At 40.9% G+C, this 16,395-nt stretch overlaps 1 protein-coding gene across 4 annotated transcripts; it reads left to right on the forward strand.

The window, feature by feature from the left end:
- The first annotated feature begins 813 nt into the window (after positions 1-813).
- On the forward strand, positions 814-15,037 carry atn1 (atrophin 1). Of its 4 annotated transcripts, none has more exons than XM_084385045.1 (10): positions 814-1,170; positions 4,456-4,599; positions 5,135-5,236; positions 5,574-5,693; positions 5,774-8,460; positions 9,130-9,346; positions 9,700-11,191; positions 12,703-12,846; positions 12,935-13,115; positions 14,246-15,037. In XM_084385045.1, exons 2-10 carry the CDS (start codon positions 4,573-4,575, stop codon positions 14,277-14,279), a joined length of 5,004 nt encoding a protein of 1,667 aa, XP_084241171.1. In that variant the 5' UTR covers positions 814-1,170; positions 4,456-4,572; the 3' UTR covers positions 14,280-15,037. The 4 variants fall into 4 exon arrangements, with proteins under 4 accessions (XP_084241171.1, XP_084241172.1, XP_084241174.1 ...); XM_084385046.1 differs by having other exon boundaries at positions 5,577-5,693; XM_084385047.1 differs by lacking the exon at positions 4,456-4,599 and having other exon boundaries at positions 931-1,170.
- The last annotated feature ends 1,358 nt before the right edge of the window (positions 15,038-16,395 follow it).

The raw sequence follows: 16,395 nt of genomic DNA on the forward strand, positions 1-16,395 counted from the left end.
AGAATGAAGCCAGACCAATTGCTTTGCTAAAACAATGCCTAAATAGCTAATTGGTTAATATCATCCAATAGCTGATGTGGCCTTCATGACATTGGAAGACATTACCCTGGTTTCACAGACAAAGCTACTATAGTCTTAGACTAAAATGCACGTTTGGCTGTTTTAACTGAAGGCATCTTCCACTGACATATCTTAAAATATGTCAGTGCAATTGTTTTGTCTCAAGATGTATATAGTCATGTTTTTTTGTTCTTTCTAGGGCACGTATATAAAAGCTACTTAAATGCTAATTGAACTCAGGCCTAATCTTAGTTTAGTCTAAGCCCTGTCTGTGAAACTGGGCCATTATATTTTGACTATTTTCTTCTTTGAAATTATATGTGCCGATTCATCGTTCACATTAATACCAGGAATGTATTTTTAAGAAGGTAAACAGGGTCCATTTTGATTTCATGTTGACTTTAACTTATGGAAATCTGTAGGTTTTTTTTTTTTTTGGGAGCCTCAAACATGGATGCTCAGGTTTTAATGAACAAAATTGCTTATTTCAAATAATAACTTTGCAGGAGAAATGACACCCCCACCTCATTAAGGTACTACAATTAAAGCCTAATTAGCGCCCATTATCTAATCAAGCAGTTCTAGGTTAATTTCCTTAATGAAGTGTAGTAAATCGACAATTAAGTAAGCAGTAATTTACATAATGAATAAATACCCTTATCTCGACATCTTTCATCCTTCCTATTTCCTTTGCTTTCCTTTCCTCACCTTCCCTCTTTTCCATGAAGAATAAGGAAAATCACGCCCCTTCTCACCCTCGAGTGGTCGTGCGTCCCTCGCTCACCCCTCCGTGAAGATTTGTGTCCGTACAGACTGCAAAAGAGTGCAAGTCGTCTTGACAGAGGAGCGGGAGAGGGGCAGAAAGAAAAGGGGGTGGGGAAGAATCAAACGTACGCATCAATTTGTACAGTCTTCAGCTGCACCCCGTTTTCTGCGCCGATTTCAGGGGGAGCGGCTGGGAAAACACTGCGTTATTTGCGAAGCCGCAACAATGTAAATCTTTCCGTGCATCGAGTTGCCTGTATGTTTGAACGCGTGTCGGTCAATGTACAGTACGAACGGCAGCAGGAGAGAGAAAGAAAGGGAGATACGCATCGCTGGATATTATAGGTAAGAAGGGGGAGAAAATGGATGCTTATATTTGACTCGTTCTTCTTTGGACATGTTCAGATGGTTCCCCTTTCCTCGCACTCCCGTCGTTGTGCTTTACGTATGTGCATATATTGGGCTAAAAAATCATATTGCAAATCGGGGTGCGTAACCACTCAGGTCTCGAGTGCTCACATTCCATGGAGCTCGACAAGAATGCCATTCGCCATTCTGATCCCAAATCTTCCCCATATGAGAAGGAAAAGGCTGAAAGGGGGGGAGTTGCGACCCTCTCCTCGTTTTGTCAGGATCGAATGTGCAGTGCATTGTCTGAGAACTGTAATCCAGAGGTCGTCCAGTTAGTACAGTAGTGCACTGCCTCTGCATGCGTATCAATAACAAGCAGCAGAAGAATGGAAGAAAGGAACGTTGCGGTGCGTGGCCGAGAGATGATGCACGTTCTGGTGTCTAACTCACCCCACCTCTTCGCATTGTGCATTTGCGTGCTAAAGAATTCAAAATCAAAGCTAATTATGTCTAATTATATTTTTATGTGCATGTGAAGGGGACAGAGTGTATGATTTGTTGTGTGTGTGGCAAGCCATTATAACATTTATTCATTATAACTAACTAGTTGCCTATCTGGTTTTTTTTTATTATTATTACTATAGGCCTACCTTTTGCATTTGCATTACTTAGTAGGCTAAGTAATCCAATATTGTGAACAGTATCTTTTTTCAGTTTTGGTAGTAGGTACTACACGCACTAGTAATTATCCATTACTTACTAGTATTATCTTAGCAGTGACAAGTAACTATTCCATTATTACTGCTAACAGTTTTGTTTTATTTATTTTTTTACCATGGTTTCTGTGGAGAACTGCAGTGATTCTGTGCTATTCTCTTGTATGTATGTATTCCAGTTGTTGCTGGTACCCATTTCAGGTTTACTAGTAGCTATTTATTAGGTACTAGTTAGTATGTATTTAAATCATTTCATTCTTTTTCTAGTACTATACCTGAATACATACTATAACCTATTTATTAAATAGGCCTAGTGTACATTTGTTGTAAAAAAAAAAAAAAACCCTACTTCTTACTAGTCATTACTGACAAATAAAATTTGACTTGATTATAATATCTTATAACCATGTACTAGTAAAACTGAAACAAAGTAAATATTCAAATCTATTTCGGTACTTACAGACACAACTGGAATACATACTAGTCAGAAGTGAATAGTTGATATCTAAACTACTGTTCCGTATAAAATTCGGTGACCAAAAATTTTTTTTTCATTATTACCAGACAATGGGGATTGTGGCTAGTAGCAAAATAAGAGTAATGAATATGACTAATTTAATAGATAATGAGTACTAGTATTTAACGAATAGTTACTAAACTGAAAAGATACTATTCACTAATGATTATTATTAATTGCCAAACAAGTACTAGTAACATGGAATAGGTACTAGTTATGTCTACAGAATAATTGTTCAAACTGCTTGCCATACGGTGTGTGACTGTATGTATATACTGTAAGTGACGGTATTGCTGATTCCTTAGATGCATGTGTTTGCAGTGGGAGAGTGGAAGGCTTTTGGTATGCATGGAGCCTGGCCAAGTTTTGGGTAATGGACTCCTGATGAATGAAGTTTCACCTGTAGACAGAGTGCTGGCAGCCTTTATTGTTTGTCATTTGGATATATTACCTTGTGTACACCGTAATTGGATCACAAATATGCTGATTTTACATTTATGGGATATGCGCAAGGTGTAGTCTTTGTATGTTTGGCACTACTATTAATTCTTGTTTTACAAATTAGTATTTTGTTAATTGTGGCCATGATAGCCTGAGTATTCAATGTGTTGGTTGTCAGTAGCCTGTAAATCTGTTTATATGTAATATTTATCAGCACTGTGGTTCTTCTCTTGTGTTCAGTGGTTTAGGTGTAAATGTACATTTTGCAGTTTTGAAGGTGGCGCTGAATACACTCACTGGCTTCACTCAGTCTGTTAGTGTGCTATATATAGTCTCATTCACAATAAATGAAGTGTGTGTAAGAGAACGAGTAGAGGCTGACTTGAAATACTGTGACTTAGTTAACGTCTTAACTACACTATGGCTGGTAAAGGAGTTATGTCTTTTTTAAAACCAATTATTTTATCATCTTTCTTCTCTCTCTCTCTCAAGCAAGTTATATAGTGTGTCAGTTGGTCTTTTGTCATGAATTTTTTTTTGTTTCTCATGGTTAAGTTTTGAAAATGTTTTAAAAAGAAAAAAATGGATTCACTTCAACTGTGATGAGGTTAATTATCAATGTTATTGTATATCAGTGGATTATTGCATCTCTGCTAAGCGATTGTGTTTGAATTATCCCAATATTATCAGACTATAATTGAAACAGAAAAATAGGCCTCAAAATTAAAAAATACATTACTGTCAGTGAGGCTAGAAACAAGAGAAAGAAATCATAAGCAGGAAAGAGATGGAAAGATGGAAGAAAAAATAACTAAATGTGTGCTGTAAAGAACCTTCCAGTCAAAATATCCTCTCTGACAGTGGTAAGAATTCTGCACAGAGAAAATTAAGATTGTTTCTATGACATTAAAGGGGTGTTTGAATTAACGTTTAACACCTGAAATGTGAATGAAACTTTTCGTGACTATTTTTTACATATAGAATACATTTGTATTCATGGCTATGTATGCACATGAGTGTGTTAGCTTAAAATATTAAGCATGTATTTCTGTGCATTTTGCATTTAGAGATTGCTGATCTTGAAAGCAGTGCTTCTCCCTATGTTGGCTGCAGTAGATGATTTTTGCAGAACTCCATTCAACATTGATGACTAAAGCTCAGCTTCAGAGTACCACAAACCCTCTGAAGTATCATGCAGTCAACATAAAAATACATTTCTTAATTCTTATTCAGTACAGCAATACTGTTCCCCACTGCAAATAGTAGAATTGTTTGTTTATAAAACAATAATATCATGATCATTATTACAGATTGTTTAATCACAGATCTTTTCATCATTTATTATGATAAATTTACCAGAAAACATTAGATTATAATTTTAGCTCTTAGCCAGTTTAATGCAGAACAGTGGACCACTCTCATCACTCATTCATATTACTTCAAAAGGGAATTCAATTGACAGTTTACTTTTTCCCGGCAAGATCAAGATATTAATAACTTTACTGATTAAATATCTGATAACAAATGGATATATATGTATTAAATATATTAATGCTATGGCAAAGTTTATTTTGACTTTAGTGGTATTCACTCTGTTTCTCCCAGGTTTCAAAGATTCAGTGCTATGATAGGCAGCCTGTAGGCCAACCATCCCATTTGTGGTCACGCTCCCGCTTTCTGTAATGGCTGAGTGGAAGGAATGGACCACATAGAGAGCTAGTCATGAAGACCCGAACCCACAAAGAATCGGTGAGGGCATTACTTGAGATTAGCCTCAAATGTGGACTATATAGTCTTTACTGATTTGTGCCATAGAATAAGTCAGTCAGAACCATTTAAGTGCACTTTTATGTGTTATTACAAAGTATATGGATATGCATAGTAAATTTCCCCTTCATTAGAATTGTATTTTACTACATTTACACTTCATTTTAAGGTGTCATTGTTACAGTGTAATTATATATTTAAGTACTGAGTAATATTAAGCAACTACATGTACTTACTATAGGGTTAGGGTAGGATTAGGATTTGGTTGAGGGTTAGTTACTTGTAATTATGCATAATTTACTGTTATTACTATGGTAAGTACATGTAACATATGTAACGGGGACACTGTAAAATAAAGTGTTACCTTTACCACTTAGTATTTGAACAAATTATGCTTTTAGTTCTTACTCCTTTTCTGTCTTTGTCTTGTGCTATCATTTTGTCATGCTGTCTTACTTTCCTTCTCTTTCTTCTGTTTGTCTTTGCCCTCCCTCGGTCATGCCGGGCATTGCCACAGATGCCCGCTCGCAGTGGACGCAGGAGGGGGGGCAGCGAGGAAAGGAGGGGTAGACGTCCGCACCCCAGCCCCTCTCGAGCAGAGCGCAACGAAAGGCAAACAGTAAGAATTCTTGTATTTTTCCTTGCTCTTTATTTCTTCTTGTGTATTTATTTTTGTGATCTTCTCCATTGTCGTAGTTTCTTCATCTTTGATTATGTCATCCTTGGTATACCTCATCTAATTTTTACCATCCCTGTCACTGTATTATTTTATGTCTCCTCTTTTAAGTTTAGATGATCTTATTCTGAATGTTCATGATCAGTCATTTTTCACACTATATTTTATGTTAAGAGGTTTGGTTGGTTATTTTTTCTTTCTCTTCTAGGGAATAAAAAAAAAAAAAAATTATACTATATATGCAATTGTCTCACATCATGATTAAAATTATACTATTAAGCAGAGAACCGCTGGAGAGGAATTGGCTGCTGGACGTTTCAACCGACGATCTCAAGGTCATGATTCATCAGAAAGTGAGGGGGAGGAGCATGTGCTTCCACCCAAAAGACAGAAAGTCCAGGTACTGGTAAAATTAAAACTATGAATACAATTGCATTAGATAAAAAAAATATATATATTGATATTTGATTTTGCCATCAGGACTCCTCCTCCAATCCCCCAGCCCCACCCCTTTCAACTAACACTCCGACTTCTGCTCCACCTCCAACGTCAAGCAACAGTCAATCAAGAGAAAGCGACAATGAGGATGGCCAATCACAAGGCAGTCGGAGCTCAGTTGGAGGCAGCTTAGCCAATAGTAGCAGCAGCATAAGCAGTGGTCGGGACATTGACCAGGACAATCGATCCTCTTCTCCGAGTCTCTCTGCTTCCCCCTTGGCAAGTTTGGATTCTGAATCTGACTCTCCAGATTCCCCAAAGCAGGGTGATAAAAACAAAGATGGAGGGGCATCAAAATGTGTAGCAGAAGACCGGAGAGGCACAGGGAGGGGTGAGGATGGCAGACCAGACGACCAGAGGGACAGTGAGGTAGGAAATGAGGGGGATTTGTCTTCCTTGAAGTCCTCGTCATCCCTCTATACATCTCATTGTGGAAGGGTGGACAATACAAGTGATACAAGTAGCAACAGGAAGTCGTACTTCCCCGTAGATTCCAAACTTGCGAGCAAAATTGAGTATACAGGTCCTGGTGGTCCAGAGACACTACACACTTGCAGTCGCATCCCTTCAAAAGCAGGCCCTCAATGTGGGAAACCTGGGGTGGGAGGAGCTGAGTTTTCTCATGGGAATTCAAATGTGAGCCATGCACCGACTCTCCCACCTCCACCTGCCCTGAAACCTCTAGAGGTGGGGCAGAATGCTCCAGGTGGGGAAAATAAAGTAGACAAACCAGAGAAAGGTGATAAGTCTGTTCCACCCTCATTGCTTCCACAAACTAGTACCGTTACTCAACAACCTCCTCCTCCCAACACTCACCATTACACCCCTACCAGCTGGTCAGGGGGACCTCCCTCTAGTTGTCCTGGCAACTGGGGATATGTACGTTACCAAGGTAACCACCATGCACATCCAAGCCAGCAGCCCCCAGTGCAGCAACAGCTGCCCTCTGTGTACAATACTCCTTCGTCCACCCGACACTCCTCCCACCCACCTTACCTATCCCACCCTCATCCCCACCCTCACAAAGAGTATCTGCCAAGGTATGGCACTACGGCTGAGCGGGAGAGGGGTGGGAGAGAGTTTGGCAACAGAGACTTCCCTGCTAGTAATAGCAGTGGCAATGCAAACAGCAGCAGCGGTAGCATCTGTGGTAGTACTTCTGGTGGTGGTGGACCCAACTCTAATGTGGGCCGGGATTTTGGGAACTCTTTACCTGGACAAAGCAGAGAATATGGCTCAAACCGGGATGGACCTGCAGGACCAACGAGTGGTCGGGAATATGGACCAGGGTTTAGAGATCGCGAGCGTGGAACTGGGAGGGAGTTTCCTTTGCAGAACCAGCAGCTTCAAGCACAAGGCCGGGAGTTTGGACCTGAAAGCACTGGAGGGGTAGGATGTCATCCAAGAGACAAGGACAGTAGGTGGGGAGAGTTAGCAGGCCAGGTTAGGGAGACAGGGAGTAACAGTTATGCTGGTAATGCCAACCAACCGCCTGTAGGTGCCCCATCATCTGTTTTACCTTCAACGTCCCTGGTGACCCGTGACCCAGCCAGTTCACCACAAAACAGCTCTGGTCATCCTCCTTTCTCCTCTGCCAATTCGATCCCCCCAAGTAGAGACTATCCCTCTCCTCTGGATGCAAATGTACAGCAGACACTGCAAGGACATACTCCCCAAGCAGCCTCCAATGCTGCAGACCTTCCTCCCCCTCCGCACTATTTAAGAGAGTACCCTCCTCCAGGGACAAAGGATCCCTACCCACCCCCTGGATCGACCGCTTCCTCTGTCCCACTTTCTGGTGTACCAAGGGAGTTCCCGAGCCCACCTGGATTGGCCCCAAATCTTACTCGGGATTATCCTGGAGGACCTCCGCATCACTCTCACTATCCTGGCCAGACAGCATTGCCTATGCAGCACAGAGACAGGGAAAAGGACAACACTACATCTGCTCTTCATTCAAATCGCAGTCACCCTCCATCCCTTTCTCCTTCATCAAGTGGTTCTGGACATGGGCATCCCCCCTCTACTACTTATCCCCCTCTACCTCCTCCACCCTCCACTAGTTCACATGGTCAGCCCTCACCCATAACATCCCTTCCTGGCAGTCATGCTCGACAGGGCCCATATTCTTCATCCAATCAGACTCCATCAACCCCGCTCTCACCTCTTCTCAGTCCCTCAACCAATCCGATGGGAGGGTTTACTCCTTTTCCATCAACCTCTGCTCCTTCTGTACCACTTCCTGCATCAGGTGTGTCCACCTCTTGTACATCAAGTTGCAGACCTACTCCTTACCATGGCACTTTAAGCAGTCATACTCCTTTCAGTAGCTCTTACCATGGCAACAGTAGCCATGGAAATGCCAGTGGCAATGCTCCAAACAACAGCAACAGCACTAGCACTCCATCACTATTGCACTCCCCTCAAAACACTAAAATACAACCTCATCTCAGTAACCCTGGCCATAACAACACTGCTTCAACCCCCAGCACATCTGTTGGAGGAGATGGTCACTCTGACTCATCTTCTGGCCCAGTGCCACCACCTGTCATCAAGGAGGAGCCAGTAGAGGAGACGGAGGAGTTGGAGAGCCCACCTCCAGTTCTCCGAAGTCCTTCCCCAGAACCTAAACCTGTTGACATTCCAATCCATGCCAGCCAATCAGCTCGGTAAGACCAGCTCACTAAAATTAAATGTAATAAAACATCATAAAAATGTAAATGCGAACACAAACAGATCAGAACTATCATGCCATTGATATCAAAATTAGATATGCACTCTATAATGGTGTCATATACATTATTCGCCGATATTAGAGTTTTTTTTTTTTTTTTATCAATATTGGATATTTAATTATTTGTTTAATTTTTTTACATATAGATTACCTTTGCCATTATGCACAAATTTTGTTTTGCACAGGCTTAAATTTAAAAAATTGTTAGGTTAATGTACTATATGTCTCATCAGGTGATTACACATAACTGCGTAGTTTCAACCTTACTTTGTTTCTCAATTAATGGAATTAAAGCTAACTTATAATGATTGTGTTTAAGAGTTGAAGGCAAATCTTACAACACTACTTTTATGGCTATTGTTTGGGTGCAAAACAGGTTTTGACTTGCATGGAAAGCAATAATCAATTGTCAGTAAAACACAAGGGATTAGGAGATAACCCTTTGTCCTACCTAAAATAAATGTTAAATTCAGATCAGCAATGTCTGCATGGGTTCTTGTATACCAGATTTTTTTTAATGAATTGCATTTATTAAAATACACAATTTGGTTCCACATGATAATATAAATATATTGTGGAAAAGACAATGCATCTTTGCTTTCAGGTTCCACAGGGTTCTTGACCGGGGCAGTGGGAACTCTTGTGCCCGTAGTGACGTTCTATTTGTTCCGCTTGATGGTTCTAAGCTTTGGAAGAAGAGAAATGAGGCAATAGAACGTGCTCGTAGAGAGGTCGAACAGCGAGCGAGAGACCTGCGAGAGAAAGAGCGGGAACGAGAGCGAGAAAAGGAGAGGGAGAGAGACCTGGACAGACATCTGCAGGTAAAAAAAGACAATGAAGTATGTTCGAAGCACTGCAAAGAAAATTATTTTTTTTATCTAGTTTTAACATTAACATTATAGATGCATTTACTTCAGAAGCTAAATTACATGTGATATTCCGACTTGTTTTCATAGAAATCTAGCAATTTAGTGAGGTTTATGCTTAAAACAAAAAAAACTATGTGCCAGTTAAGTTAAAAAACTTTACTCAGTGGGGGAAATGTTTTCCCACCACAAAATATGGCAAAAAAAAGTTATTGTCGTGGCAGTGGAGTTTGTGTTTTCCTTGTAGTTATTAGATTATTTACACATTACTTGTCAGGTTCTTTACAAACATTTTTCTCTTTTTTCAGCAGAAGGACAGTGGCGCAAGTGCAGGGTTAGGAGCTGCAAGCGCACGCCAGGGCTCTTCACTCTTCTTTCCTTCTTCATCCTCCATCCTTCTAGACCCTTCATCTTCCTCATCCTCTGTGAACCATTCGCACCCAGCAGTCCATCCACAGCACCACCCTGGCCACCATGCCTCACACCCCCACTCCATTCACCCCTCTCATCATTTGCATCCCTCTCTCTCTCACAGCATTCCTCATTCTCTTCTTCTCCCTTCCATGGCAGGGGGCTCTCAAGTTATCGGAGGCCCTCAGGGTGCTCTTGGCATCGGGCTTGGGGGTCCATACTTGGGCCCTGATACCCCAGCCCTCAGAACCCTGAGTGAGTATGCCCGTCCTCACGCCATGTCTCCGTTGGGCGCTGTCAGCCGGGCACAGGCACACCATCCCCACCTTCACCACCACCCTCACCCACATGCGCATACGCACGCTCACGCTCACGCTCATGCTCACGCTCATCCCCATGTGCACCCTTCATTTTTCCTGTCCCAATTCCAAAACCCAGCCCTCGCACACCCCCACCACCTTCCAGCCGACGCTGCCACGGCTGCTGCCATTCTGGGCTTTTTGTATGGGGGCGGGCTGGAGGGAGGCCCTGCCCACCCAGGGCATGGTCCCGGGCCAGGGGGGTTGGCTGGGGCGGGGCTTGGAGGAATGGGATTCCCTCATGCTGTAGCAGCTCAAAGAGAGCGTGTGAAGCCAGGATTTGAGTTTAAGAGCGAGGAGCGTGTCTACACAGCTGGAGCCTTAGCCGACCCGGCAATAGCTTTGTCACACGCACATTCGCACGCACACTCACACTCCTTGCTGCTAGGGGGTGGAGCTGGAGGTGGGCCTCCTGGTAGTGAGGTTGCCCTTTATGGTACAACTCCACCTCCTGCGCCACCCCCTCAAGCTTTAGCTGCAGCAGCTAGGAATCCAAATCCCGTCCCTCCACCTTTGTCAGTCCCACCCAACTCTATTCTCCCAGCCTCACTCCCCACCCACCAGGCTCCTGCCGTAGCCCCAGTGACACCAGCAGCCCCCGCCCCTCCCCCTCAACCTCCTCCCCCACCACCACCACCACCTCCTCCTCCTCCTCCAACAGCCTCATCTCTTAATCACCCCTCTCCACACTCTACCTTTCCAAATACACACCCTTCCTGTCAGCCCCCATCCCTCCCAACCCAGGCTCCGCCTTCAGAACGATATCCCACCCCCGTTCGCACTCCTCCCAGCACTGAACGTGCAAGGAGCGTGGAGAGAGAGAGAGCGATACCAGCCGCAGAGAGGGAGCGAGAGAGGGACAGGGAAAGGGCAGGGACAGGTGGAGGAGCAGCAGGAGGAGGCACGGCTGCCTCAGGAGGCACAGGAGGAGGAGATTCTCTCGGCCGGCTACAGATGCTGAACGTGACTCCTCATCATCACCAGCATTCACACATTCACTCTCACCTACATCTGCACCAGCAGGACACAGGTATTCACCATACAGACACTCACACTTTACACAGTACTCTGTATTACAGCATAAACATTTCAGCAAATTCAAAATATGATTCTGTCACTATTAGGGATGGGTCAAGGTGGTTGACTAGAGTACAGTGGTTCTCAAACATGCACATTTTGCTTGTCTCCCTCACCTAACACACCTGATCTGTAGTTTTTTTTAGTTCTAATCGAATCCTCGTCCAACGCCCAATGGGTTGTGTGCAATATTAGCCGTTAGAGTGTTCACGGATCTGCACTTCGGATTCTGACCGGAAGAAGTAGACCATCCGGGTATCTTTAGAATACTCATTTCAACATACTACGATTTGGGACGTGCTAATTCTATTTTCGAATACTATTCAGGGCGGATAGTATGCAAATGGAGACGCACCGCAAGACTTTAATTGGGTGTGTCTGATGAGAGAGACATACAAAAGGTGAAGGGGTGGGGGGTCCCCAGGACAGGTTTGAGAACCACTGGACTAGACCACCTGTAATTGATTGCGTTCAAACAGTGTTAACTGTCGAAAGTGTTTGTTGAAATATTTTTGGATTGTCAACAAATAACAAAGACGAGCTAAAAAATGTGCATCATGATAAGATAATCAACCAGATTAAAAGATTAAACCAGACACAAAATACGACAAAGAAAAAACAACACACAATATATTAACAGTGGACAAATATTCACATATTTTTGTTAAATGTTGATACATGTTTTAATATATACAATATATTCAATATTTAGTTTAATTTTGCACATTCTCATCAACTAAAATATTATCATTGAAAATGACATACCATTTTTGTCACCTTATGAAAAATGTGACTACAACAAAATAAACTACCTAAACAATTTCATATATGATGTTAAATGGCTACAATTACCCACTTGACAAGAGTGTTTATCTAATTTTGCTTAGTGTTAATATGTATTTAGTAGCAATTAAAGGGAATACATTAAATTGATAGTTATTAAAAAATTATTTACTCTCCCATGTCACTTTCTAGATCTACAGTATATCAAATTCTTTCTTCTGTGGTACACAAAATATGATCATTTAAAAAATGTCTCAAGTACTTTTTAGTCCATTCAATGAAATGCAGTAGGGTCCAGTGATACCCCATACATTTTTGTGTGGACAAAACAGTTAAAAAAAGTGATCTAGATCTGGAACAACATGAAGTTGAGTAAATTAAATTAAACTTTCATTTTTGAGTCAACTCTCCCTTTAAGATATGTAACATTTATGCTGTCAGCATCACAAAAGCAGCACTTCTGTAACAAATTCAGCACCATCATCAACAATACAATTACTGTCGGCTGATATGTCCAGTTTCATTCGGAAATACGCCAGGTTAAAATGGGTTACGAATGCCAAGAATAATGGCAGCACTGTTCCTGTACACAACAAGCATTTTTAACTACAGTGCCATTGGGAAAATCTGCTACTCTTATTAAATTTCCCACTTTTGTTTTGTTACGTATTTGGGTGGCAGCCGCGGGAGGGGTACACCCCCTGATGGATCCGCTGGCATCAGGGTCTCCCCTGGCCCGTCTGCCGTACCCAGGGGCTGCTCTTGGGCCTCCCATTCTGGCACAATCCCTCACTGACAGCGAGGTGCTTCGACAGCAGCTCTTTGGTAAGAGGTGTAATGATGTTCTGTTGCGATGCATTTTATCTTTCTCTGTGTTACATGATTTCTGCATTTGCTTGCATGTTGTGTGCAGGTGGTCCTTTCCGTGAGATGCCCCAGTCCTCGTCTCTGGGTGGGTCAATGTCTGCAGCACACCAGCTCCAGGCAATGCAGCAGGCTCAGAGTGCCGAGATTCAGTTCCAGAGGCTCGCCCTGGAACAGCAGTGGATCCACCACCACCATCATCACTCCCTTGCACAGGACGAGTACTACAGGTGAGCGCAAATATGTATACTGTACATAGATGTGAATGAACAACACTAGCAATAGGCGATACCAGTTTTTTCAACTGTATCAATAATGTTGATACCTGTGAAAATCGCATTCATTTTTTTTTCATAGAGAAATTGATTTTTAACTATAACGTTTAACCCTTTAAAGACAGGCCTACCATGAGTTCTGAGATTAAACGATAGTGCATGCTTCTGCGGAAGCCACAAGTCAGCGAGATTTCAGTATTTTTTTTAATATCCAAATTCCGGTGAATAACTACTCCACCCATAATCCTAAAGAGAGATCCTTGCATTCACCCGGTAAAGATTTTTCTGTTACCATATAAAAGAGAACTGCACAAAAATAGATAAGTAGTGAACAAATGCAATGATTTAATCGAGTCTCCCAAAACTATAAAACAACTTATACATTTGAGCATTTCGCATTAAAACGACATCATACTAATAATCAGTGACTAAGTCAACAATTTTATGTTGTACCATTATTTTTTTCATTAGCAATGCCTCATGGGCTCTGTAGTTCAATTTCCAGTTCATAAACTGGACAATGTAGTTCATAATATATAATAATAATAATAATAATGTCAAATACTCGATCTTGTACCTTTTGTCTTTAAGTAATATTGTGTAATATTGTGATGCAAATCAAAGTTTGTAAAGTTGTGATTCATCTTGGAGCTGGATGGTTCATGGTTTATAACTCATTATTGAGGAACTTTTTGAAATCCCTGTGGGAAACAATAAATGGGAAAAGTCAGCTGGATAGAGTTTTATAGCAATGCCTCCATTTAAATTTTATTTTATTATATTTGATTAAATTTAGGGGAAATAATGGTTAATTATTGACATTTAGTATTATATTTGAAAGCCATAAATTTGTTACTTTTATGTATAAAATATTATTCCACATTAAAGGGATAGTTCACCCAAAAATGAACACTTTTAACACTTAAGGCCAATATTTTTGTCAGTTTTCAAATATTTGATCAAAATCATCAAAGTTCTAGGCACGAGTCACCTGTCCCCACACAAAATTGCACATTTGAAAACTACATTGCAGTCTTTTCGTTCTTTCATCATTGACCTGATACAACCTTTTCCCTCCATTGCAGCCACCTAAAGAAAGAGAGTGACAAAACGCTGTGAGAAAAACAGAGGACATGAAGACAAGAAAATGAAGAAGGGATGAAGTGCAAATAAAAAATAAATAAAACAATAAAACAATCATTTCAAAATTTCAGCACTGAAAGACAACATATGGATTCAAGTTTGGATGTGACATCAGAACACATATCATTAAATCTGAACTAACCTTAATACAGGAGTAACAAACAATGTGTATATTCCAAAAAGGTGAGATGTATAACTCTGGCACGCAGCCTAGATACTGTGGCACTGAATGGATATTCCCAAGCGTCCCGCCCCGGAGGATTTCTCGCTGTGTTGTTTCATAACACCAGGCAGAGGCATTTAGGCTGGGGTTCAGTCTGTGTACATTATGCCAGAGAAAATGTGTAAAAATCAAGTTCACTTTTATGTCTTTGCATGTAGCTAGATACAAAAAGCCCAATGGGCTAAAATTATTGATCTGTTTTTATTTGTTTGTTTGTTTTTGGAAAACATTACCACTCTGAAAGAGTGTTTATGAAAGGGTGCATGAGATAAACAGCTTACCTTCATAATGTTTCTTTATCGTGTTCTTATTCAAATTATTAATGTTGTTTGTTTGTTTGTTTGTTAATAATTATATGATTATATAAACATTATTTTTTATTATTTTTTTACATTTTCATGGTACCGCTGTTTATTTTTAATTTTTTATGTTGAATTTACCTTGTGGGGGGGAAATGCAAGATAAAAAATAATGAAAAAGAAAAATCTGGAAATAAAATACCATTTCTTTATGTGTGCAGTTTAATGTTTCCTTTTATTTGTGTCTGTGTGAGACATTTATGTTTAACAGAGACTGTCAAGGTGACCCCAAAATTATTTAAACTTGATTTATAGCTTGTTCATAATGAAAATAGGGTATTTTACCTCGTCCAAAATTGAAATTGTAACACCTGACATGAAAGTATAGCCTTCTCATTTAATATTGTTACATTGTCATTTCATTTCATTTGTCTTAACCAGTGCTGTTGTTTGGTGACGCAAAGTCGCAAACCCAGTGTATGGTTTCCTGTTCCTGTTTTGTACATTATGGGAAGTTGCAGTCTCAGCCACAGAGAGCCTCAAGCCACTGTAGTAAAAGAACAGGCCTTTTCTAAACACTAAAAAATATATTGCATCCCTTAGGAAGCTCTTGTCTCTCTCTGTTCTGTTTCCCTCGCAGCATACACATAAGGAATTGCATAAGTGTGGCTAATAAGAGACACATGCAGCAAGCGTGAGACAGACTCGTAACGCTGCAGTGAGCAGCAGTCAGTGAGTGTGGGAGGAATAGAACGAAAGACAGGCAGCAGAGTTGTTTATAAAGGAGGAATGTTATACAGTTATTCAGCTTTAAGCCTTACTCTGACTAAAAGTGACTTCTTCCCAGAAAAGCACTGATACAAAAATGCACTGAACACTGGACATCTTGAAAAAGTAGACATTTGACAGTCCTTTCCAGTAGGCCTAGTCATTTTTTTTCTGCAACGCACATTAACCTCCTCGGATGTTCAATTGCTCAAAAGGTGTTTTTGTGTGGTTACTATAATGGGTAAGTGTGCATTGTTATCTTGTCTTCAAAGATGTTCTCAAAACGTTCGCACAAAAAAACATTAGGCCTATTTATAGCTTAGGCTACATTGTGGGGGTGGGGGGACTATTCGTAACGTTTGGAGAACATTCTAAAGTAACATTCCCATAATGTTTGCAAAATTATAAAATAAAAAATTCACGTTTTCTTTGACGTTCGCATAGTAGCCTATAGAAAAAAAGTGTTTTTATTTGGAACGTTCAGAAATCATGTTCTCATAACTTAATGGGAACGTCAGCTAAATGTTATTGGAACATTTTGCTAAGCTAGATGAGGACTGTCAAACACTTCAAGGACAAATAAAATCATCATTAGCCTACAATTCAAATGAAATTTAACCCGGATGCATAGGCCTAATGTAACAAATGGCATGTTCAGCTTCCAGTAAAATCAATCGTGTTTCATTTTTAAAAAACTGAATCAATATTAAGCAGGTCATTTGAGCATACTCGCATCATATATGACACTTATGAGCCTCGGGATTTGTTCTGCCCTCTCTGTGAAGAGCAAACTGAAAAGTGG

The sequence above is a fragment of the Rutilus rutilus genome, assembly GCF_951802725.1.
Source record: "Rutilus rutilus genome assembly, chromosome: 17".
In the NCBI taxonomy this organism is placed as follows: Eukaryota; Metazoa; Chordata; class Actinopteri; order Cypriniformes; family Leuciscidae; genus Rutilus; species Rutilus rutilus.